We start from the raw sequence: 25,616 nt of genomic DNA, 5'->3' as shown, positions 1-25,616 counted from the left end.
TGAGTAGCTGAGTGAGTGGGTGTCTCCTTAGAGGATGTCAGTTTTTACATAACACATATAATTAAGCCCGGGGCATATTTATTTGGCTACACCAGGAGCTTGGAAATCCTGTTACAAGTTGGGCCTGTGCTTATGGAAAACCTCAAGCAACCTGAAGCAGTGGCCTCCAGCCTGGCAAAGCTTCCTTATTCCTGGCCTGGGGACAGGAGCTTTGGGCAGCAGCCTCGCAGCCCATCAGTGTTCACTCTTCATCCTGGTCCAGCACCCACGTCCATGCTGCCCCACAGACTGCTAGACAAATATGCAGGGCAAGCGCTCTGTGCAGCCTGTGCCCTAATTGCTAAGAAAGGAGCCAAACTGGGGAGGGAGGAAGGAAGAGAAGACTTTTTAAAATGCGTATGGCCTACTCAAAGGATTTTCTGTAGGAATGAAGAAGAGTGAAGACTGGTGTTTGAATGCCTATGTTTCTTTGAAAATAACAGCCTTATTGAGATACTTTTCACCTACCATACAATTCACCCCTTTAAAGTGCACAGTTCAATGGTTTTCAGTATACTCACAGGGTTGTGCGACTGTCACCACAGTCAGTTCTAGAACATTTTCATCACCCCAAAAAGAATCCCCACCCCCACTGATGGTCACTCACTGTGTCCCCCTAAGCCTTCCCTCCCCCAGCCCTGGACAACCACCAGTCTACTTTCTTGAATGCCTGTCCTAGTGCTTGCCTACAGATATTCGCTGTGACATTTTAGCCCAACCATATTAAATAATGTTTAATATATAGATAATTTCTTCAAATAGCTGAAAATATTCTGTTAATTATGAGAGCAACTCTTCTGCTGATGGACAAGCAAGTTGCTGTTGATGCATTTATGAAGTGGTTTTTTCCTTTCATATACGTGACTATAGTCAAAAGATTCTAGGGCTTCCCTGATGGCGCAGTGGTTGGGAGTCCGCCTGCTGATGCAAGGGACGCGGGTTCGTGCCCCGGTCCGGGAGGATCCCACGTGCCGCGGAGCGGCTGGGCCGTGGCCGCTGAGCCTGCGCGTCCGGAGCCTGTGCTTCGCAAAGGGAGAGGCCACAACAGTGAGAGGCCAGCGTACCGCAAAAAAAAAAAAGATTCTAGAAGTGATTGTAGATAGGGCGTGCAAGCAAAACCTGATCCATCTGTTCATTCAAAACCAGCATTTGCACTTACAGGAATATATCCTAAGGTAATTATCAGCCAAAGTCAAAAGTAGCCTGGACACAGATGTTGTGCATGATAGAAAAATAGATGGAGATGGTTTAATCGTCCATTGTCAGAACAGTTAAAGAAATTACTATACAGCTATTAAAATATGTGCACTTCCTGACAGAAGATTGGTCTGTGACGGGTTGTTAAGTCAAAGAAACAGGCTACGAAACAGGATGGGTACCAATCTCATGTTTTATAATTATGTTTTTGCACATGAGAACATGTGCATAGAAAAAGGGATAGAACACTATATCCCAAAATTGTAAACCAGCCACTGCTGTATAGAGGGATTGCAGATGATTCCTTACTACCCATAGTGTATATTTTGACAGTCAGCCTGTGTTCGCTTTAGAATTAGAAAACAGAGCTATTTTGAGTTTGTGTCCAAATAACTGGAATGAAGACACAGGGAATGAAAGTTATGGCAGATAGATTTGATTCTAAGAAAAACTGATATTTTCCCATGACCTCTTATCTCTTCCCTTCCATGAAACTCGGTTCTTTCCCTCAGCTGCTTTTTATGTGGTCCCCTTTCCCCGAAAATGGACTTTGCATCTCTCTTTACAGAATCTCCCATCTCCGTTCTCCCTTTTCAAGCCTTGCTGCAGAAAAATTGCCCAGTGAATAATGAATGCTGAAGTGTATTTGATTCTCCCACAGAGTAATTAAGGATAACCCATTGTGTACCCTTAAAAATGACTGAAAGCTAATGCTATTTGCATCAATGCCATGTTAATGCAGTTTAAGCAAATTGCTAAATGTTAAGTGACATTTCTATTGAAGGATTACTTTAACCCCCTCAGGAGTGGCACAGCTGAATTACTGTAAGAATAATGAAGTATAAAGAAATATAGCACTTTAGTAAAAGATGCTTACTTTGACAGTTGTGAAGTACAAGGGTTACTGTTACCTGGAATTTTCAGTTAGTGTTTTGAGTTAAATCCTTTTTTTTTTTTTCATTTCAATGCCTCCTCCTGGGCAGGTTCAGACCACCCAAGGACAAACTTTACCTTGGTTCTGACCTTGGTAATGTCTTGCTAGGACGGATCAAGGAAAGAATGAGAACAGTTAGATTAAAATTCATGCTCTGACCAGTCCAATGTTATTACAGATTTCTGGTCCACCACCACCTACACTAACAGCCAAAATACCCCCTGAACTAATCCAGGCAAGAATCTGAACTCACCTTTCTAGCTACTGACGAAAGTTAAGCTTGTTTACATGGGGTTTGTCTTTCCAAATCCTTGTCATTTGACTCAGATTTGGACAGAAAGCATTAAACCAGATATGCCAACAAAAGATACTGCTCAAGGGCCCAACTTGTAAGGAAAGTAAGGAAGCCGTTAAATAAGCAAAGCTTTCACAATCGCCGTTCCCCAGAGGCAATTTTGTGGAGGTTGTGATAGAAATTCCTAAGGATTCAGTAACTAGGCTCTTACAAACCTGAAAAGGGATACTCTCTCGGGTTTATACTTGAGGAACAAGGGTCAAAGAAAGAGAGAAATTTTTATCATTTCCCAGGAAAGGGCAGAGCCAATTTTGCCTGAGTAGTTCTGCGATATGGGGAACAGAAATACGTTCTCTCTCCAGGAATTCTCCTATGAATTACGACACTCCCTGGCTCCCCTTTCTTCACTTCTGTGTGCATCTCTTCAAGGTTTGGCCGAAGAACTGGGAATGCAGAGAGAAGAAATAAGTTCTCTTCTCTGAGATGCTGTTGAGGCCTGCAGAGATGAGAAAGAAAAATCTCACCCAGTTAGATGCTTGCCACAAACTCTGCTTGGGGCCTGGGCCATGAGTTGGCAGACTTGAGAGACAATTTCCTTTGTAGCCTTGGGGCACTAGGCACAAGAAGAGTCCAGGCCTTTCTCTTGCTGGGGGATACCTGTCTGTCCTCCACAAGTTCAAAGAGTCCTAGAGACTGTGGGTTCTGTTTTGTTTTGATTCCAGATGGGAGGAGCGGCTCCACCGGGTCCCCTGGACAGGGCTAAGAGCTTCGATGGCTTCACAATTGCACCGCTGGCAACGTACATGGTGCTGTTCAGGACAAAGGGCTTAAGGATCAGATCGCTGGGCAGGCCAAGGACTCCAAGGCCATTTTAGACCCTAACAGGCCCGTGGGACAGTTCAGGCAGCCAAGCCCGGGGCACTGCTTCCTCTAGTGCCCTTGGCCAGGATCTGTGCGTCCTCTGAAACCCCCAAAAGTAGAGCTAAGCACAGAAAGCTCGGCTGACTTCCAAGGTGCTTTCATCAGGGGGCAAAATAAGAGAAAGCAGACTGCTGGTTGCATGTGAATCAACTGACCCTGTGTAATCCCCCCGGGGATCCAAGGGCAGGATTCTCCGGAGCTGCTTTCCAGAAACCTGGCGAGGCTGCCCACTGCTTGCCGGCCCTGCTCTGCGGCACTTAACAAACACCTTCTCCCCGCACCTGCTGGCCTCTGCCACTCACCTCCAGGTCATGCCAAGTTGTTTTAACTCTAACAAGCATCTGTTTGCTCTGTTCGTTCTCAGTGTGGTGAGAGTACATCTCTGCCAGTCCAGACACCCAAGGGCTGTCAGGGGTTTGGGTCGGCTGGAGAGGCACCCCCCCCCCTCCCCGTGCCATCCCAGGACCCACCTCTGGGACATAGAGCAAGACGCAGACACACGCCGCCAATCAGACTCGGCTTGGGGGATGATGGCAACAAGGCGCTTCTTTGACCTCCAGCTCGTGTTCTTTCCTGCCCAGCAACCCAAAGCTGTTTTGAGCGTTTGATCCCATTCCCTTTTTTTTTTTTTTTTTTGCGGTACGCGGGCCTCTCACTGTTGTGGCCTCTCCCGTTGCGGAGCACAGGCTCCGGACGTGCAGGCTCAGCGGCCATGGCTCACGGGCCCAGCCGCTCCGCGGCCTGTGCGATCTTCCCGGACCGGGGCACGAACCCGTGTCCCCTGCATCGGCAGGCGGACTCTCAACCACTGCGCCACCAGGGAAGCCCTGGTCCCACTCCCTTTTTATAACCCTTCATAACCTTCCCCCTGGGTCTGTAGCTCTGAGCCTCCCTTTCTCCTCCGTTCTCTTCACACTCCAGTAATTAACGAACGCTCTACCTCATTGACCGCACAGATGCTCCCAGCTCTTCTCACCCTCAAATCCTGCCCCTTTCTGTGGCTCCTCCCCCTCCACCGTCACCCCTGCAGCTTTGCTTTGAGCACCTCAGACCCTCCCGCGGACCCCCGCGTGCCCCTGCCTTGGGGCCCCTCCTCCCCCACGCCACACAGGCCTGGACAGGGGCGAAGCCCCACACTTGCTTCCGCAGGCGGGGGAGAACTCGCAGGCGGGGTCTTAGCTACTCTTCGACAGGCTCTCACTTCCCACATAATCATGCATTTCAGACAAGTCACCCAATTCCTCAGCTAGAAGATCAGCAGATCGTAGAATTGGAAAGAATTGTATAAAGGGCCTCTGATCTAATTTCCCACCAAACAAATGCATCCCTTATGGCGTGACAGAGACTTTTGCCCTGTGTAGGATAACTTCCCAGTCCCATTGTTAGACATGCTACCTAGAACTTAAGCCTGCGGCTCCTAATTTTTCTAAACTACTACTTCTCAAAGTGTGGTCCGGGGACCTGCTTTCAGGCCTTCTGTGAGGCCCTCACTTCTCTGCATACAGAACTGTGTGAGGCCAGATTTTCTTCATACCCTTCAACAAAAACGAGATTTCACCACAGATTGACTGCAGGAGCTGACATCAGATTCTAGCTGCCTTCTATTACGTCAGACACTGAAGAAATGTGCCACTCTTCTCACTGAATGCTTTTGTTTCAGAAAGCATTTTTCATAAAAAATGTTAGGATAGGTCTATTGTTGTTTTTAAGTGAATAAATAGTAAAATAGATGGATAGTTAATACTGTTTCAGATGAGAGGATGCACAGTTTTAATTTTTTTTAAGATTTAATTAAATAATTTATTTATTTAATTGGCTGCGTTGGGTCTTCCGTTGCTGTGCGCGGGCTTTCTCTAGTTGCAGCGAGTGGGGGCTACTCTTTGTTGCAGTGAGAGGGCTTCTCATTGCAGTGGCTTCTATTGTTGTGGAGCACAGGCTCTAGGCATGCAGGCTTCAGTAGTTGTGGCACACGGGCTTCAGTAGTTGTGGCTTACAGGCTCAGGAGCTCAGGCTCAGTAGTTGTGGCACACGGGCTTAGTTGCTCTGCAGCATGCGGGATCTTCCCGGACTAGGGCTCAAACCCGTGTCCCCTGCATTGGCAGGCGGATTCTTAACCACTGTGCCACCAGGGAAGCCCTTTAATTTCTAATATGAGAAAAATCAGTAGATGTAGCCAACACAAACAGAGGCTCTTTGGGGGTCTTCAATATTTTTAAGGGCATAAATTTGCGAGGCTTTCAAATATATGAAAGTAGCCTCCATGTCCTCCGTTATGTCTCATCTTTTCTGGGATAAATTTCTCTCATCCCTCCAACAGGTCCTTACGTGACTCAGCATCACACCCTCGAGCTAAACCACAGTCTGTCAGTGAGTGGGAACAGAGCACACAGAGCAGGACACGACGCCTCAAGGGCTGTGCCCAGGGAATTGCCTCTCGCCCTAAACACTCTGGTTCCATGAAAACATCCCAAGTTCCTTGTGGGGGGGAGGTTCTGTCTCATCATCAGCTCATCTCCTACTGAACTGGCAATCACTCAAGTTCCCAGGGTCTTTTCTCAGGTATTTCTACAGAAGCAGGTCACCCCAATCCTGTAGTCTTCCTGAATCTTAATTCTGTCATTGAATATACTAACCATCTTCCAACTTCTCTGTCATCCACCAAATTGATTAACATGCCACCTATCTCCCTTCCAGTCACTGATAAAATTACATCACATGGGACAGAATTTCATGAGCCCCATTAAATATCCCATCTGTGTTTAGGGCAAACCATTAACAGACCCAGGCAGCTATGTATGGACCTAATGATGTTGTCGTCGGCCTCAATATTTCATCCTCTCCTCCACGGGACACTGAACTTATGACCCCGAGCGATTCCTGCTTCCTCCTCCCACTATGCTTTCTGCCCACAGGTGTAACTTGACACGTCCCCAATTTAAGCCATCACTTCCACTGCAGGGGAACTGTTCTTTAATTTAAAAAAAATTTACTGAGCGTACTATATGTCAGACACTGTGCCGTTAGAACTACAAAGATGACTCAGATATTTTCAGATTCTAGAATTCTGGGGCCTCCTCCAGCCCCCATAGGCAGACCCCCGCCCCTCCTTCCGGGACCCTCTGAGACGGGACTGGAGTGACTGAAGCTAAACTCGGGGACTTTTCCTTGGAACCGTCCTGTTGCTGCCTGGCTTCACGGTACCATGAGCTCTGTTTGATCAGCTAAGATTCACTGGCCTGGAAACCTAACGGTGGAGTTGATGTTGTTTCCGTGAGAAGAGGCTGCCGAACAAATATTCCACACGGAGCTTTGGAGGGAACCCACCTGTAAACCCGGGACTGCTGACGCATTGCCGGCGTGACAGCCCATGCCCAGGACCTCTGACTGTCCTCGGCCTTCTCTGACAGCCCTTGTGTGTCGGGCCGCAGGCACGAGGCTCCTTTGGCACAGCTGCAGCTGCTCTCCGAGTGCCCCCATCTCACCGCAGCCAGAGAAAGTTCTCCAAGGGAAATGTGCAGCCCTCGGGGCATGAAGCCAGGCCCCGGAAGGGAGGTGTGCAGAGTCCCCTGGCTCCAGAGGCTGCTGTCTCTCAGACGACCACCTCCTCCTAAAAACTGCACTGGGAGTCACCGGGGAGAAGCCGGGGGGCTAAAGGGTCACCTGTGCTTCTGCCCCATAAAATTTGAGAGCCCTAAGGGCCTCCCTTAGGGGGCTCCCGCTTGGGTCCCGGGCTGGTGACTTCCAGATGTGCAGGGAATAGAAGGAGCTGTAACCAGTGCAAAGGTCGTCTCAGATCTTAAAACAGGAATGTTCTGGGCCCTCACGCTTCGTGTGCGTTACAGGTGTAGTTCCAGGCCTAGCTTTTCCATGGCCTCACCCAGTACCCTGAGATGCTGAAGCGACCATGACGCCTCCCGTGTGATAAGCAGGTAGTGATTACGTGCAGGTGGAGCCTGCCTGCCTGGGCTTAACGTTCTGCTCTGCCACTCGCTGTGCCTCGGTTTCCTCACCCGTAAAGTGGGATCATAGCTGTACCTGACCCACAGGGTTATTGTGACTTAATGCTCAGAAGGAGCCTGGTCAGTGCATGTTCAAAATCAATACCTCTCTTAGACACTGACTGTATCTAGAAGATGACCGAGCCAGGATTATCACAGAAATAATTAGCTGTTTTTTTACGAGCACCTTTTACACTTTTCAGAGTGATTTTATACACATTTACCTTCATGTGAGGCAGGGCAGGAGAAGTCCTTATGAGCTCGGCTTTACGCAGGAGAAAACTGGAGATCAGAGAAGGTAGGCTAGCCCCCCAGACCCCCAGCTAGTGTTTTGGTAGACTCAGGACGGGTCTTCTGACTTGTTTTCCCCACACCACGCCCTCAGACCTCAACAGCAGAACACAGATGTTCTCACAAATCTACTTCTCATTACTACCAAATCCCAAAACACCAAGTCTGAGCTGTTCAAATATTTTTTCAGCCTTTGGCTTTTGGATGAAAGCGATTTGGTTCAAACTTGTCCCAAACAAATGGAAGTGTCATGGACAGAAGGACAGGCCTCCAGGACAGGAGTAAGAGGCTTGAAAATCCCTCATGTCAGAGAACTGTTTATCTCCTGCCAAAGTAACAGAGCCTCCAGCATTCTAATCTTTCCTCACATACAAGGGTGCTGAAAGCCTAGGGCAGAAACTGAGACGTCACCAGCACCTTTTTTTAAGGAAAAGGGCAACGCGCATATTTTTACCAGTAGGTGGCGATAGAGTGATGAGGTTAAAGAAGCTGAATGTTTAAACATACACGTCATAAATATTTTGAGTTTGGAGATCATCCCACCCAAACTGCTAATGTTACTCAAAAAGGAACTGAGGTTCATCGAGGGCATGTGACTTGCGCAAGGTCCTACACCTGGTTAACGGCTGAGCCAGATTAAACTCAGTTCTCACCATTAACCCAGAACCTGCAAGAACACAGACTATCTTTCAAAATAGCCTGGCATCTTTTAATCATGCAAAGGAAAATATCACTTCACTTGAGTGTGTTAATAATTGCAGTGTGCTGGAAAGCTGATGGCCTTTAAGAAATGAAACAGTCTGTTATGCTCTCAGCCTTGAGAGCTAAAGGCAAGGAGAGAGGGGAGGGAATGGGAGAGGGAGAGAAACAGCCATTAGGGTGTCCTTACGAGGCTTCCTAATATGTTTGTGCTGCCTCTGAGCCCCTCCCAGCCATAATTCTCTAAAAGAGATCAGGGGGATTGGGTAAGAATCTCCCCTTCCCGACCACCGCTGCCACTTCCTCAGCACAGGTTCGTGGTGAAGGGCATTAAACAGATAGGATGCCAGGTGCCACTTTGCTCTATTCTGCTTGAGGCACACCATGAGAAGCAGAGCCTCAGGAAATGAGTGTACTGCCTGCTCCCTGAAGGGGCCAGATTTGTTCTGTGTGGTTCCAAGGAAAGAAACACAAACAGATGGGTAAGGCAAACGTACCCAGAATGATGCTGGGCATATTCTGGGTGCTTATTGAGTGTGACAGGTAGATGGGTGGATGGATGGACGGATGGATGGATAAAGATTTCATATTGATACAATGAAAAGTCTTCTCAAAGTCTCAATAGTCCAAGAAGAAATGCACTACTTTAGTTGCGAATGTAATGAGTTCCCTGTCTCTGGAGGGATCCAAGCACCAGCCAGCCACTCGCTTAGGTAGAGATGTTATTGAAGCAGGTTAGGAGGTTGGTTCAAATTGAATGAGCTTTTAGGTCCCCTTGAATTCCAGGATTCCTATTATTCCGTGATTCTTGGTGCATAGGGAAAGGAAGAAAAGAGTAAAGATGTTTTCGTCTTTGGCTTTAAGAGCTTTAAATGAGAAAATCCCACAGATTTCAGGTTGCTTCATCCCAAAGTCTGGTCTCCTGCTTCTTTACTGAACTTTCTGCCACAGTTAGAAAACATTACCATCCTGGCAGTTCACTTGAGAGCTTCTGCCGGTTTCATCTAAGTAATGAGTTTGTTTCTTTTTAATTTTGAAAAGCAGGGGAACCTGAATTGTGGAAACCTGGATCGGTGCTTCTAGATGCAGGTAATTATGCAGCCCCTCCTCCTGGCCGTGACTAGATCAAGATTCGTACAGCAGGTGGCACAGAGACTAAGCTCAGCTAGAGGAGGCTTTCCAACAGTGTCACCTCCGACATTAGGGTCTGCTGACCATGAGAAGGGCCCACTGAAGCTCCTACAGGGAGGCCTGGGTAAGGGACAAGACTGGATCACTAAGAGGGAAGGGAATGTGAAGACAAAAAAGCAGAAGGGAGTGAGTTCCAGGCCCCCAAAATGGGTTAAACCCTCACTCCGTCTGGGAGCACACTTTGACTTCCTTCTGTTTCTTCTTCCTTCTTTGCAAGTGGGATTCGGGTTTTCCCTTCACGTGAATGAATGTTGTTCCCTGTTTACTGCGTTAAGTGTTTGAAACTCCAACAGCAAATGCAGCCTTCTGACTCTCGGTTCAAGGGCAGATTTTGCTGGTGGGTTGGGGTTGGGGGGAGATGGAGGAAAGGACTCCGGCCTCTGGACATGTATTTCTTCCCCTCCCAGAGCTCCTGGATGAGAAATGCCATTCGTGAATTTTTTAAATGATGTGAGGAAGTGGGATGAGCACCCTGACCTTTAATGGGAAGATGAACTCATGTGCTTTGCAAACTGGAAAAACTAACAAGCCAGGAGAAAGCTCACCCCAGCCAGGAGCGAGCAGAGCCCTTAGCACCTTCCTCCACTGGGGGAGACTCTCAGTGGGCGCAACCCAGCATCCCAGAAACGGGGAGACTCACTTCTGGTTGGTGCTGCAAGTTTCACTCTGCCCAAGAAACTCATTGGCCTTACCAAGCCTAAAAAGACTCGTATTTATTGTCTTTATTTCCTTATATATTTGTGAACTTGGCTCCCAGGTAAACAGCTCTAAAGAAGACCCCTGAGGCTGAAATTCAACTCACATACACCCCCTCTCAAAGCCCTAAACCCTTTTGCATCTGTACTCTGGTCTCAGACTGCTGGAGGGGAAGGGAAGCATTATACACCCTCTCATTTGAGTTGCTTGTATCTCATCTCTTCCCCTCCAGTCTACACCCAACCCCCATTAGACTGTCCTCGGTCTCACTCATCTTTGTTCATCAACTCAGTCACTGAATGTTGATTGAGGACCACAGGAAAGGTTCACGTGATGAGTGAGACACGCGCCCTGACCTCAAGATTTTCAGAATTTTACAGAGGGATAATTTACACTGGCGAAGTGCTTAATGCTTTCAGATAAGGAGACTATGGCTGTCTCCTAACGGGCAGTAGGGGACCAATCTCAAGTCTCCTGACTTCAAATGCCTGTAAGCACCCAGGGGAGTACTGTGTCTCTAGTAGGCTGTCGGTAAGCATTCATTCTTCTCTCTTAAGATGGGGGTGTTATGGAGAAGAGCACACTTAGTAAGCCAAGCCCCCTGAGCTGAGTGTGAATATCCATTTTGTCCCCATCCCTGGGGTGAGGCCAGATGCTTCCTGTTCTTGTAAGTCACCAAAAGTTTTACTGCTCTTTCCAGGATTTGTTCCAAAAACAGAATTAAGCACACAGTCTTTGGAGCCAGTATCCCAGGGAGATCCAAGTAAGTTAATTGACAACTAGAAACCCATAGTGGCTTTGACATCTGATCTGCTCTCTCTCCCCTCTCCCCACTCACTCCCACCCTAACCCGCCTCTCTCCTACCCTGGATCTATTTATCTCCTCTCCTCTGTCACTTTGTTCTAAGGGGAAAGGGAAACTTTTGAAGGATTTACACGATCTATGTGCAAGAGGGGGAGAGGATCAGATGTTTAAAACATCGCTATGGCAACAGAGTGGGGTGGGGTGGGGAGACAAGGAGGATGAAAGGAGGAGACTCGCTTGCCAGTGAGGACAGTGGTCCAGCGGTGATGATGGTACACAGAGCTCAGAGAGGGAAGCATAAATGGAGAGAAACGGGCAAATTCAAGAGATAGAGAAGGAAGAATCTAGAGGGTTAGAGGTAGAAGTGCAAGAGAGGGAGCCGTTAAAGATGATTTGGACAACTAGGGCAAATGGTGCTGCCATGAGGACCACTGGGGACCGAGCACATTGGGGCAGGAGAGTGTTTACATCTATCATCTTCTGTAAGACGTTTGGTCTAGCAGAGAGTTAACTACCCAGATCTGACATTCTGAGAGGACAGCCCAGCCAGAAATTTAGAGTTGGAAAATGATGAGCCATAGTTCAAAGCCAAAGCTGTCAGAACAGAAAATGTGACCTAGGGAGACAGGATAGAGTAAGAAGAAACAGACGACTTAAACCTGAAGACCTTTAAGACTAACTCAGTGGAAGAGAAGCCACCTGAGGATACCAGAAAGAAGGGACCAGAGAAAAAGAGGAAAACCAGGAGGGAGCTGTGTGTTGCAAGCCAAGGAGAGCACCTGCAAATTCTCCCAGAAAGTTGCAACAAGTCAGCCACCAATGGGCTGTGAGTCTCAACTCACCTCTGGGTGAGAATCACCTGAAGACATTTTTTTTTAACGTTTTTTTTTTTTTGGCGTGGACCATTTTTAAAGTCTCTATTGAATTTGTTGCAATACTGTTACGGTTTTATGTTTTGGTTTTTTGGCCGCAAGCCATGTGGGATCCTAGCTCCCCGACCAGGGATCAACCCCTGCATTGGAAAGCAAAGTCTTAACCACTGGACCACCAGGGAAGTCCCACCTGAAGACATTTTTAAAAATGAAAGATACCAATTCCTGCCTCATACCTACTGAATCAGTCCCTCCCTAGATCTTGCTACTCAAAGTGTGGTCTGAGCACCGACAGCACTGGCATCACCTGGGAGCTTGTTAGAAATGCAAAATCTCAGACTCCCACCCCCCCACCCCGGCCGGGTCTACTGAATCAAGCAATTCCTTTGCATGCTAACACTTGAGGAACACCACCTGGAGTGATTCCCAGGCATCTTTATTTATTGAAGCTGCATAAGCAACTCTGATACTTATCCAGGGTTAAGAAACACTGGCCTAATATACTGGCCAACAAAAAGCATTAATCTATAAACTTGTATCATGTCGAAGAAAACCAAAGCAATTAAGAAAATTGGTAGATTGGTTACTGTAGACACTCTGTCTTACCTTTTCTTCCTCCTGCTGCAACCTCGGTGACCGTGATAAATTCCTCATGCTGGACATTTCATAACCCAGTACTGTCCTTTCATACTGCTGTTGTCATCTTCACATCAGCATGTTTTTATGTCTGTATGAGAAAGCCACCAGGGTCTCAGTGAGCACATGCCCTGAGCGGGAGCCATTGTCATTAAAACATTCTTGGGAAGGAGGAGCAAAGGTGATCCCAATAACAGCCAGCAGGTTAATGAGTGAAGAGAACAGAGGAAACAGAGAAACACCTCACCTCCTTGAAACCTCCTTAAAACACAGTTCAAGATGTAAGAAATAAGGAGAGGGACTTCCCTGCTGGCACGATGGTTAAGAATCCACCTGCCAGTGCAGGGGACACGGGTTCGAGCCCTGGTCTGGGAAGATCCCACAGGCCGTGGAACAACTAAGCCAGTGCGCTACAACTACCAAGCCCGTGTGCCACAACTACCGAAGCCCATGTGCCTAGAGCCCGTGCTGCGCAACAAGGGAAGCCACCGCAATGAGAAGCCCACGCACCACAACAAAGAGTAGCCCCTGCTTGCCGCAACAAGAGAAAGCCCACGCGCAGCAACGAAAACCCAACGCAGCCAAAAATAATTTTTTAAAAATAAGGAGAAAAAATGGTCTAGGAAGAACTAACATAGTTGCTACAAAACATGTACGCTTCTTCATTTAAAAAGAAAATCCCCTGTGGCCCTTACTGTAATTGTTATTTTTTTTAAAAAAAGGTTTTCATTTAAAAAGGCATATTGAACTATAATCTGCTGACATCTGAAGGAAAACCTCTCTCCAGGGGTGCTTCTCAAACTTTAATGTGCATAGGAATCACCTGGGGATCTTGCTAAACTGAGATCTGATTTTATAGGTCAGGGTGGAGCCTGAGAGTCCGTCCGCATTTCCAGCATAGGTGCCAGTGGGCGGCAAGCCCTAAAGAGCACCACTGCCACCTGCTGGCGGCAATTCACATCGCAAGCCCAGACATAGGAAAGAGAGGGTTGGCCCTGTGTGGGGAACCTGCCAAGCCATAGAGCAGTTCTGCTTCTCTTTTGCTTTAGCCCAGGCTTTAGTGGCATCTCTAAACTCCGCTCCTTGATTTTATTTGCTTCTTCCAATCTTCATCTCGAGGAGCATGCTTGAGCATAGACAGTTTGGGGTCAGCAAAGGACAGGGAAAGCCAGCTGAACAGGAAGAGACGGCAGGCCCTGACCATCCAGGCCCACAGGGTCTAAAAGCTTGCGAGGTCCCGAGTGAGCCGAGGCACTGATTCCAGATGGAGCGAGTCAGCCAGGCCTAGAGAGGCCCCTGTCATCACCTACTTCTCCTCTGGTTTTGATTGCCATGTACCACAGCAACAGAATAAAGCAAGTTCTCAGAACTTTTCCCCTTAACCTGCCCACTCTGTAGTATCACTCTTTACTAAATATTTCCCATCAATTCTGCTTAAAACTGTATCAACTCATGTTCATTTCTTGCTTTCGTTAAAAATATATATCCCTCCCTGCCACGGAGCTTCTCCTTTTGGGGAATGGGAGGACCCCCGTCCCATGGAAGCAACACAATGCAGAGAACAGAAGTCGAGAGCAGCCTCATGGGCGATTGTGTGGCAGCTTAGAGATCCAGGCTGGTCTGGACAGCTGCATCCTTCCCACACAGGGCAGAGCTGGCCCCCGTGTCCTCCTGGACACTCCAGTCCAGAAACTTCTAATTTTACTGTCTCTCTTTTTCACCCACGGAACTCTGCTTTGAAATATTTTTGTCTCCCAAATTGCAGTTGTTAAAAGAACTCATTCCTCAGTTTTTGTTAATCAAGGGACTATATAGCTCCCAATAAGAAACTTCTGATCAGCATTGAATAATCAGTTTTATCATCCTGAGATGATATAATTTCAGTCGAGAGCAAAGAAGACACCAACTTGGACTTCCCTGGTGGCGCAGTGGTTAAGAATCCGCCTGCCAATGCAGGGGACACGGGTTCAAGCCCTGGTCAGGGAAGATCCCACATGCTGCGGAGCAACTAAGCCCTTGCGCCACAGCTACTGAGCCTGCGCTCTAGAGCCCGCGAGCCACAACTACTGAAGCCCGCGCGCCTAGAGCCCATGCTCTGCGACAAGAGAAGCCACCGCAATGAGAGGCCCGTGCACTGCAATGAAGAGCAGCCCCCGCTCGCCGCAACTAGAGAAAGCCCACGTGCAGCAACCGAAGACCCAACGCAGCCAAAAATAAATAAATAAAAAAGACACCAACCTCTACTTGCTTACGTGGCTTTCCATCAATTCCTTTCAGCGTTTGAAAGTTTGAACCAGCTTGCAGCCCCACCATCTCCCTGCCTTCATCCTAACCTTCATCTACTTGCAGAGGTCCCAAGATCCTAACCAGAGCGGTCCTAGTATTTATTACAACTAAAAGAAGGGGCAAAAATCTAAGGTAGCTACAAATAAGAACAGGTATCTGTCGATACAGGTGGATAATTTCTATGGTTGCCCCACCCAGGGAAGTGAAGCATAAGTATCCATTTCTCAATCTACACTTCCTGCCCTCCCCTCAGCACTGGCCCTGCAGATTCTTCCCACCTTTATAGAGAGCCAACACACAATTCTAAAAAGTTAGGATGAGAGTAAAAGACCATAAGCTCCAGGGACTCAGTCTGGGTGAATGCCTGCATCTGGGGGTCTGCACTTATATGGTCTGAACTAGGAGACCATTCTGAGGGCCTTCTTAGACTTGACTGGGAGGTCCCTGCTTCTGAAGTCTGTAACTGTGGCTGATACAGAGGCTTCTACAACAGTCATGGAAATAAGTACCAGCCCAGTGTCCAGGACCTTGGTGCCCGGTGAAAATCAGTTATGGATATAAATAAATAAGTATACCTTGCATCTTGCTACTTATTTTTTTAACTTTCTTTTCGTTGGCATCTCAGGGGGCTCTGGTGGAGAAAGCGGGGAGTGAGCATTGAATGCAATGAGAGAGAAGCAGAATAACAGAGTCCCTTTCCATTCCTTAGGCTGCAAAGTTGACTTGTCATTTTTAATTGATGGGAGCGCAAGCATTGGCAAACGTCGATTCCGAATCCAGAAGCAGTTCCTGGCCGACGTTGCCCAAGCTCTTGACATTGGCCCTGCTGGTCCACTGATGGGTGTTGTTCAGTATGGGTAAGTGCTGCTCTGAATTCAGAAATCAAGGGATGTCCCATGCTTAATTTTGTGCCAGAAAAAAATACCGACACATCCTAGAGCACAGCAGACTCATCCTCTTCCCTGATACAAATGTAAATGAAAGAAACCGAAGCAATCCAGATGCCGCTGAAGAAATCTGAGGCTTCCAGAAGGAGGGACAAGTTAATCCACACTTGAAAGTAAATGGCATTTGCACTCCTGACTGGTAGAGAGAATATGTTTGGGAATTAAGAGAGCTGAGTTCAAGTTTTTGCTCAGCCAATATCAAGCTGCGTGGCCTTGGGCTAGGCCTTCACCTCTCTCACGGTCAGTTTCCTCATCAAGGTTGGCCCCCTTTCAACCCTATTAGAGTATTTGTTTGAGGGGCTCCTGTGCTCCACCTATAGGTGGGATGCCCAGAAAACATGGTGCTCTAGGTTCAACTTTCTCCTTTCTCTGGACAACCTTAGTTAGGCCTCTACACTGGTACTGGGAAAGCTCACCCGGCAATGGGGAGGACTGGGGTGGGGGGGAAGGGATGGCCCCCAGCACTCGCCCAGGTGACTGTCCCCAGTTCACTTTACTATTCTACATAGGGTAGAAATTGAGGGCGCATACTATCATCCAATCTCAACTTTTCTCTCATTGGGGATAATAAGTCAATCTTATTTCAGATGTAGTAGATTTCTCGCTAAAGCAGATATACAGATATCAACTGAAAATAGGCAATCAAAAGCGTAAACAAGCACAAATCTCAAATAACAGGTGGGCTTTTGATCAAGAGCCATTAAGGGCAGGATAACTGTCTCACTTTCCACAAAGGATCTCGGGCACAACCCGCCCGTCCTTCTCCCAGATCTGCAGCTTAGCCTCGGCCTTGGACACTAACCTAGGCCTTGGTACCTTTTGCTCAGAAGCCACAGTCTGAAAAGTAAAAAACACACACCTGACAACATCTGGGGCCGTCTCTGGTCCCTGCAAATGTTTCCCGGGGACATCCCAGAACAGCGTTTTAACCGAGGTGGTTATGTCACAGACACTAGAACATTTAGTTTTGAGATGTCCAAAGAAATAAAATGCTTTATTTTCATAAGAACCTATAATGTTTGTATTTTTAGAATTAAATTCCAATGACGTATTTAGCACTATCTTCTATTTCTGTGAAGGAAGATAGCTAAGTGGCACTTATATAGAGTCAGAGCCCAATATATGAAAATAACCAATTGCTACACATGTTAATTCTCAGTGTCGGATGTGCTGGAGGATTTTAACGTGAAATAGGAAAATACGTGGTTTGGGTCATTGTTTTCTCGTTTTCCAGACATCAACCTATTTTCATTCCTGTGTTACTTTTTAAAGTTAGCAGATGAATAGCAGCCTTCTCTGGGGAGGAAATGTAAGCGTTTTAGTGCCAGATGTTCCCGGTCAGTTTTATTGGGGGGTTCAAAGCTTGGTATGTCATCTTGCATTCAAAATAGCTGCTTTAAAAGCTGTGTATACCAAGGTTTATAGGCAAATATGAAAATAAGGTGGTAAATATGTCAAGGAAAAGAAAAACGGCAGGAGCATTGTGTTGTGTGCCGATGGGAACATGGATTAAAGAACAAATGTAGCAGGGAAGGAAAAAATTCAATAAAGACCCCTTCCCCTCAAAAAGACATTTTCTCTCACGCGTCCCTAATGTCATCACCATTTACAGGGAAGAGTTTACCTCCATGCTTTCCAATGTCACTTTCTAAAAATGCCTTCCCTATTCATCTTTTTTTCCATCTTAGGGTCCTTATTCATTTAAAGCCCTTAAGGGAAATGTGTCTGTTTTCCTTTACTTTATGCTCATACAAACCGATCAATCATCTTCACCCTCCTTCGGCCACGGGGTGGAGTGGAAAGCACAATGAACTGGTGACAGGACGTCTTGAATTCTAGCCTCAGCTCCGCTGTGTGACCCTAAGCAAGTCACCTAACCTCTCCATGTAAGAGCTGCCATCTCTACAGTACAGGCTGGTCGGACCAGATGATTTATTAGGGCTCTGCCAGCCCTGTTGTTCTGTAATTCAGTGACTGGCTCTGTACGCAGAAGACATCCAATCAATGACTGTTGGGTGAACATGCTGGGTGAGCATCCTCTCCCTTCCAGCCTCAGGTTCTGATTAGGTGGGTAAATGATCAGCATGAAATGATGGCTGCACAGAGGTTACACATCCGTCAGGGGAATGTGGGGAACGAAATCAGCTGGAGAGAGGCATTAGCAAGGTGTGATGAGGCTGAAGGGGAAATCCACACACTCAGCTGAAATTGCTTTCATTTCAGCCACCTGGGTGGCTCCCATCCGGCCTTTCTTCAGCAAATGGTCTTAGTGCGAGAGAGGGCAGGGGGTGGGGTAGGAAAGGGTATGGGGGCAGAGGTCGAGGCAGACATGGGGCCAGTGTTTCTGGAAAAGGGCTTTCCAGTGCTTGGCTGGCTGGGAACTGATTCCTCTACTGGTACTTTGGGTTCTCACTGGATTCTAGTGCCCAGCTCACAACCACAGGGAGTCAGCCCTGCTCTCTCAGAATCACAGAGCAATGGGGCCTTAGAAAGCTCCTGGTTCCACCTCCTCGTGTTACAATGAGGAGACAAGGCTCTACAAGAAATGACCACCTTGGCAAGAACTAGCACTCAAGGTGAGACTGGGGTTGGAAAGGAGCTGGCCAAGGTTGGAGGACTCCCGAGCTCAGAATTTCTCCTGCTCTCAGGCCTCTCCCCTCTGTCACCGCTGCCGTGGGTCCACATGGGAGACTCCCCCGAGAAGATTCCTTCCCTTGGTTTTCCTTAGAGCTGAGGCAGAACTTAGACTTTTAAATTTGGAATTTAGAAGACTCATACTATTAACAGGAAACAGAAGGCAAATAAGAAATAAAAAATACGAGAAGGATAAAAATGACCTGATGTACAAAATGCTCGTTCTGTATCCTGATCAGTAAGCATCCTACACAAAGAAATTTTGGATGTGGGAAACAGAAAACCAACCCAGGCAGGCAGGTGAAGGGAGAGTGATGTCACAGGACTGGCAAGTCTTGGTCATTCCCTCCCTCGTCCTCTCCCTGCATCTCCTCGTCTCTCTGCTTGTCCAGTCCGTTCTCTCCTCAGTGGACAGCGTCATCCCCTGCCAGGCTCGTGGTTTCTGCTCCTCTGTAACTTCCCCCTTGCCCTGGCTGGGCTCCTAATTCTGGTCCAGACCAGGGGGAGCCCCTCAGCCCCCGTGGTGCCAGCATGCTCCCTCTCCCACATCCCCCCACCCGCACCTGCAGAGGCTCGGAGCCCAGGCCCGCATTAACCTTTCAGCAACCACAGCGTTCCTTCCATAGTCATCACGCACCTCCAGTAAGAGACGCAGCGTATGACACAGACGCAGGGAGGTTGAGTGACTTCCCTAAGAACACACAGCTAAATGCATGACCACTGGGGAGAGGAGGGATGTTAAATCCTGGGTTAATCCCTAAAATGTCAAACCAAATTGACTTCAAGATTTTGCTCCTCTGCCAAGAAAGCTCCTGATAATGGAGGCTTTCCACCAGACTGAGGACAGAGACACGGCTGAAGACAAAGCCAAGGCTCAAGCCCCCATCTTGCACACATGTTCTAATTTACAGTTAAACAGCCAACATGCTCGTGATTGCGCTTACGACCAACAGGAACATTAAGAGGCCAGATGAAAGCATGGCCAGAGCAAGTCGCTGGTAGGTGAAGTCTAGCAAACAGAATAAGAGAAGCCGCTCACATTTTAGCTGCCACCTGGATCCACAGGGGCTAAACGCCCGCTGGACCTTCCATAGGATTTTGTTTTTATCCCTGATTTCAGTATAAATGGAACAGAATTGTACAGGTTCTTTTGAACTTTGTAATCAACCCCAGGATACCAACATCGGAAAACAGCTGTAGAATAAAGCCAACTATTGGTTTCTCTTCATTTCAAAGTGAAATCCGGTTCTCTGACAGGCACCCCGTGTTTCGGCTCTGAGGTGGGCTGCATCGCCTTACTTTTTCACTTCACAGCCCACCCAACTCAGCCCTGACGGAGCACCCTCAGCTGAGCCTCCCTTCCTGCCCCCCAAAGCGAGAAGGATGCCCAAGGGCTCCCATGGATCAGCTGAGCCACTGAGTGTGGGGCAAGTAGAGTAGGGAGAAGAAACGAGGTGTCGGGTCTGGTGTGATGGGCAGAATAATGGCCACAAAGCTGCCCACGTCTGGAACCCCCGGATGTGTTACCTCCCAGAGCAGGAGGGGCTTTGTGGATGTGGTTAAAGTCAAGGACCCTGAGATGGGGAGATGGTCCTGGATTGCCCAGTGTCCCAGCTTAAACAGCTGAGTCCTTAAAAGCACGTCTCTGATCCTAGGAAATGTGAGAAAGGCCAGTGTCCTTTCAAAAGGGGTTAGTTGTGCTAATTCCCTCAGCAGGTCGGCCTGGGCCCAGTGCTCAGTCCTTTGTAGGGAGGGGCAGAATCATTTTCACTCCGATTGGGTAATACCCTCAAGGGACAAGTCTGCCACCTGACCTGCAGCCAGCAGCATGTCCTTAGGCAACCAGGGTCACCCTAGAACATCCTTCACAGGCATGGTTCGTCTCAATGACTAAGTCCATAAATCATCACACTTTAGCATTAATTAAAAGGCTAAGGATAGTCATTTTATTGTAAACTTAAGGTGATGATGCCTTGTTGTAGGAAACAGTTTCAAAAGGTTCTTGTTATAGGGAATATGGTTAGTTAATGTGTCTCTACTGGCATAAAAATTCATTTGAGAGGCTCACTCTATGTGACTCAAAGCATTATGGGGTAAACCAATAGACTCTGGGACTTTAACCAAATGGGAACCTTAGGACTGAAAGAGCCTCAGAAGTCCTCGAAAATCCAGGGCTTCCCAAGCTGTCCCAAGGATGGGATTCATCTGGATCCCTTATTTTAAAGAATCCCTATCCCCAGCCCAGACCTACTGAATTGAGTTTCTGCTGGGAGACCTGGTAACCTGTGTAGTTTAACAGGGTGGCTCAGGTGAGACTTGTCATCAGGGAGGCCTGCAGACACTGATGTTCTGTCCAGTTCCCTGCCCCCAGGCCCCAGCCTTCCTAGGAATCACCTGTGCCCATCTCTAACAGGCATCCTTTCTTCTCACACACTTGCAGGATAGTCCTTTCCTATTGCACAAAATATCCCTTTCTATGCACAGTCAAATGCTGGCTCCCTATCATTTCTCTTCATCAGTCTTAGCTCTTTTTCCAAACATAGAACAATTTGATATTTTCTCCTTGAGCTGTAAATCTTTATTTTCTTCTCTTAGTTTCAAAGGAAATCTTTGATATCACTGAGGGAAAGAATGTGTTTTCCTTTAATGAGATCTTCTAATAAAATTACAAATTAAAACGTTGCTTACATTAAAATATAGTAGCACGTCTCTTTGAACTTTTAAAATAATCTTCATCTCTGAAAAGGCACCAGGCTAGGGGTAGGGATTTTTTTTAAAATAAAAGCGTTCTCCTTTTATTAAAAAAAATCCCTACCCCTAGCCTGGTGCCTTTTAAATAAAAGGCCACCAGCCCATATATCCTAAAAAAGAACACATACACCCGTGTGCTCTGGTACTGAGAGCTGCCACAGTCTGCAGGTTAAAGACTTACCATTCATTCCTATAATTTAATTACATTACATTTTAACAAAGATTTATTGAGTGTTTACCACGGTCTAAGCACTATGCCATTTGCAGGGGATACTAATGTAAAATTCATCTAAGTGGTTTGATTACATTTGCCTGTAAGTCCCTTGGCGGACGAGCTCTGCGGCTTTACTCCTAATCGTAATTTTAGCAACTGGAAAGAGTTTCAGAGGTCCTCTGATCCAACCTTTCAATTCACTAAAAATAAATAACTGTGATAGAGATTCTGTTCTTTGGGACTTCACCAGCTAGTAAGGGAGGCGATATTTTTAAGAGAAATAACATTAAATAAAATGAAAAGCATCTATTCATTGGGTATATGAATGGCTCATCTGTCTGCTTCTGAAGATAGATTCATCTACCGCTATGATGTAATAGGGGAAGAGAGTGGAGTGTGGAGCTCAGAGGGGAGTGTTCAGTTCTACCCAGGATGATCTAAGAGAGGAGAGGACATCTGAGCTTCCTCCTTCCCTCCCTTCCTTCCTTCCTTTCTTTCCATAATTCTCTATTACCCCCTGTATGCTAAGCACCAGGGATAGGAAACACTGGGACATAGCACCTGTTCACGAGTAGGTTACAGTCAATCTTCATGATTTACAGATCCCATATCTACAAATTCACCTACTCCCTAAAATGTACTTGTATCTCCAAAATCAATACTTATGGCACTTTCACAGTTGTTGTGTGGACATGCACAGAAAGGGTATGAAATATACATTCCCAGCTGAGGTTCAACAAGGCGATGCTCTGCCTTCTAGTTTCAGCTCGTTACTATAAACAAGTGTCCTTTTCACAGTCTATTTAGCACCTCATTTTTCTGCTACTCATTGGTGATTTCACTGTTTTTAATGGCCCCAAGTGTAGTGTTGAAGCGCGATCTGTGATGTGCTTATGGAGAAACTGCGAGCGTTAGATAAAACTCCTTCAGGCAACTTGTTGTGCTGTTGGTCATGAGTTCAATAATAATGAATTGATGATTTGGTATATTCAGCAAAAGAAAGAGGAAGTTTGTTGATCTGTGTGTGATCAACAGATTTGATCTGCTCCAGAAAGTGCTAAAGTACCTAATATCTATAGTGCGTGATGAAGCTATGGAAAAGACGGAAAAGTGGCGGAAGTTAGGAATTCATGAAATGATGACCGTTTTTTTTTTTAAGCACAGTGGATAGCACTGTGAGACTGAAGGCCAAAAAATTTACAGTAGCACTACCCAGGGCCAAGAAAATGTTAAACCCTTCTCAGTATTTCATTATACGGAAAATTTGCATATAATTATTTATAAGAAACTTATATATTAAATTGGGTACCTTGAAACAGAAACATACATAAAACAAGTTTATATATCGATCTATTGATGAAAATGTGATCAGAGGCCCACAGGAACGTAAGCCCATATTTTCCCTAGGAGCAGTGGCTCAGAACTTGCTAATTTGATGTTTGCAGTAACTTTATAAAACATAACTACTGCAGATAACAAGACTTGACAGTACACGTAGTATGGGAAAGAGGTGATCGATCACTCTACAAAGTGATCGACATTCAGACAGCCTCATGAGCAGGGGAACACTATGGATGTGACTAGGTGACTGGCTTCCACATTTAAAGACTCCTTCTGTAAACACTTCTGAAAGAAAATTTTATATTTTTGCTTTTGAAATTATTTGTCTATGAGCAACGCTTAATTTACGATCAGCTATGATTTCTTCACAATCGTCAGACACACTCAGGAAATCTTTCAAAGTGAGAAAATCTAGCCTCAAAATCATTTTCAAATGTAAGTAGAGTTAAAAATTTTCCAGTTAATGGGGTATATATAACATTGTTTGGTAGACGATTACGTAGTTGTTATTGTCAATATCAGTTTTCTATTTTATAGCTAATAATACTTTTGTTGTTTTAACTCATTTTTTTTTTTCCCAGTCCCTGAAAAGTTCATATTCCTTGGTTACCAAGGGTAGATCCAGACTCTGGGGACTCTGAAGCTTATGTAGCTTGGGGACTCTTTTAAGAAAAAGAACATAAAATTACAAATACAAAATTAGGCCCCTTGGGCTTCCCTGGTGGCGCAGTGGTTGAGAGTCCGCCTGCGATGCAGGGGACGTGGGTTCCTGCCCCAGTCCGGGAAGATCCCACATGCCGCAGAGCGGCTGGGCCCATGAGCCGTGGCTGCTGAGCCTGTGCGTCTGGAGCCTGTGCTCCACAACGGGAGAGGCCACAACAGTGAGAGGCCCGCGTACTGAAAAAAAAAAAAAAAAAAAAAAATTAGGCCCCTTGGAAGAAGTGTCATTAGGATCCAAGTTAATCCACCTCTGATAGGCACTTAGCACCTGTTGGATAAAACATCCTCTGCAGAGGCCACTGTGGTGCAGGAAGACCAGGTAGGAAGCTATAGCCATAGTTCAGGAAAGAGAAGATCATAGTCCAAACTTGAGGATGGAAAGGATGAGAGAGACACAAGAAATATTTAAGAGGTTGGTGTGACAGGAATGCATATTGCTGGGACGACTTGATGAGTCAGAAGAGGGACTACAGAAGGGGATGTGGGTGGTTTGATGGAGCAGATATGGAAGATAATTGACTTCAGTTTTGGAAATATCAAAGCCAAGGAGCCTGTGGACCACACCCAGGGACCACAGATGTATGGAAGTATCCCAGATGTATGGAAGCCTTTTATTTATTCTGAGGTTCAAGAGAGAGGACTGACCAGTGTGCACGAAACAGCTGTTGGCATATGAATGGAATGGTCGGTGAACCCCAGGTGGCTGAAGTTGATGAGACCCCCCAGGGTTGTGCATAAATTAAGAAGGGATGCATGAGGGAGATAGCACTGCCAGGAACATCAGCATTTAGAGGTAGAGATGCACAGAAGAGGAACGAAGAAATGTATGTCTCTTTAATACTGTTAATGGAGTGCCTGCAGGTACCACATACTGTGTGAGGTGTTGTCAGCTAGAGGAAGCAGTCCGGCACAGAGGTTGTCAGCTGGGGCCGGGGCCCAGGGAGACAGGTAGCTGGAGCTTGGAGGGTGGGCACAATTGGGGTTTCCCAGATGAGGGAACCGATGAGCAAAGGCACAGGGCTAGAAAACCAGGAAATAGTGAGTAGCTCATTCTAAGTAGAATATAGGTGAGAGTGAGAGAGAGAACGGTATGAGCCTGCTAGGTTGGAATCAAAGTTACGGATGGGCTTTGAAAGCCAAAATATGAAGTTTAACAATAGGAGTCTCGGATGATTTTGAGCCAAGTTTTACAGTTAGAGCTGAACATGAGGAAGGGTTCTCTAGCAGACAGGCATATACCCAGCATTGCAGAGACTGACATAGAGACTCATAATAGAACCAGCAAGAAGTAAGGTAGCCTGAACTCAGAGGGTTGCACAGAAACACAGAGGAGGGGATAAAAGCAAGTGCTCCAGACAGAGGAACTTAGGAGACGTGCCTGACAGGTCCCACGGGTCCTATGACTGAGCAAGTAAAGATGGGGTCCAGGTTTTGAGCCTAGATGGCCGGGCGGCAAGTACAGCAGTTACTGAAATTGATCTGTGAGAATAGAAACCGGAAAGCCCTGGAGCCCCAAGGGAAAGAAGACTAACCGTGAAAGTACTAGAGTTCCTTCTCTGTGATTCCCCCTCCCTGGGCCCTGAGCAGTGGAGTGTGTTAAAGCAGCCTCGGTTCAGTTCGCAGCCTTCGCATGTGGCTTGATGGTAAGGTCGAACTCGGCCAGAATGCCCACATTTCTCTGTTCTGCACTTTGCTTTATTGTTGTTGTTCGTTTGTGTTTAATCCTGAACTAGAACTTGGTTTTCACCTGGGGGCTTTTCATCTGGTTGGATTTTTCCCCAACACCCAGCCTAGTTGAGCTCGTCTTAAACTTTCCTTGTCTTCGCTGAAGGTAGTTGGTCCTCCCAGTTTCACATCACCTCTCCCTTAGAGAAGTGGACTTCTGGGCAGTTTGCTTTGGTTTTGCCCAAGAACCAGCCTGTGTCCCTCATATTCACTAATGAGATGGAGGACAGAGGGGCATCCTTCCAGCCTCTTTCCGAACTCTCCTCCGACATAGATCACCTTGTGAAAGCTAGGAGGGTCGGATAATAGGGTCGGAGCAGGGGAGGGGAGGGAGGCAGAGGATGTCTCCTCTCGAGTCCTGGGGAACTGGCTTCCTGGTGACTGCACTGCCAGGTTCCCCAAAGGACTGGCTGAGAATCCACTG

At 46.9% G+C, this 25,616-nt stretch overlaps 1 protein-coding gene across 1 annotated transcript in view; it reads left to right on the top strand.

Moving 5' to 3' along the window:
• VIT (vitrin) overlaps positions 1-25,616 on the top strand; it is a 119,148-nt gene that overhangs the window by 77,711 nt on the left and 15,821 nt on the right. The window contains exons 8-10 of the mRNA XM_065891027.1: positions 9,419-9,463; positions 10,962-11,024; positions 15,570-15,717. Of these exons, the coding sequence (XP_065747099.1) occupies positions 9,419-9,463; positions 10,962-11,024; positions 15,570-15,717 (256 nt within the window). The remainder of the gene's footprint in view (positions 1-9,418; positions 9,464-10,961; positions 11,025-15,569; positions 15,718-25,616) is intronic.

Source organism: Phocoena phocoena, chromosome 14 (genome assembly GCF_963924675.1).
Source record: "Phocoena phocoena chromosome 14, mPhoPho1.1, whole genome shotgun sequence".
NCBI classification, from domain to species: domain Eukaryota; kingdom Metazoa; phylum Chordata; class Mammalia; order Artiodactyla; family Phocoenidae; genus Phocoena; species Phocoena phocoena.
Note: the sequence above shows the minus strand (reverse complement) of the source record. Positions and strands in the feature narration are given on the sequence as shown.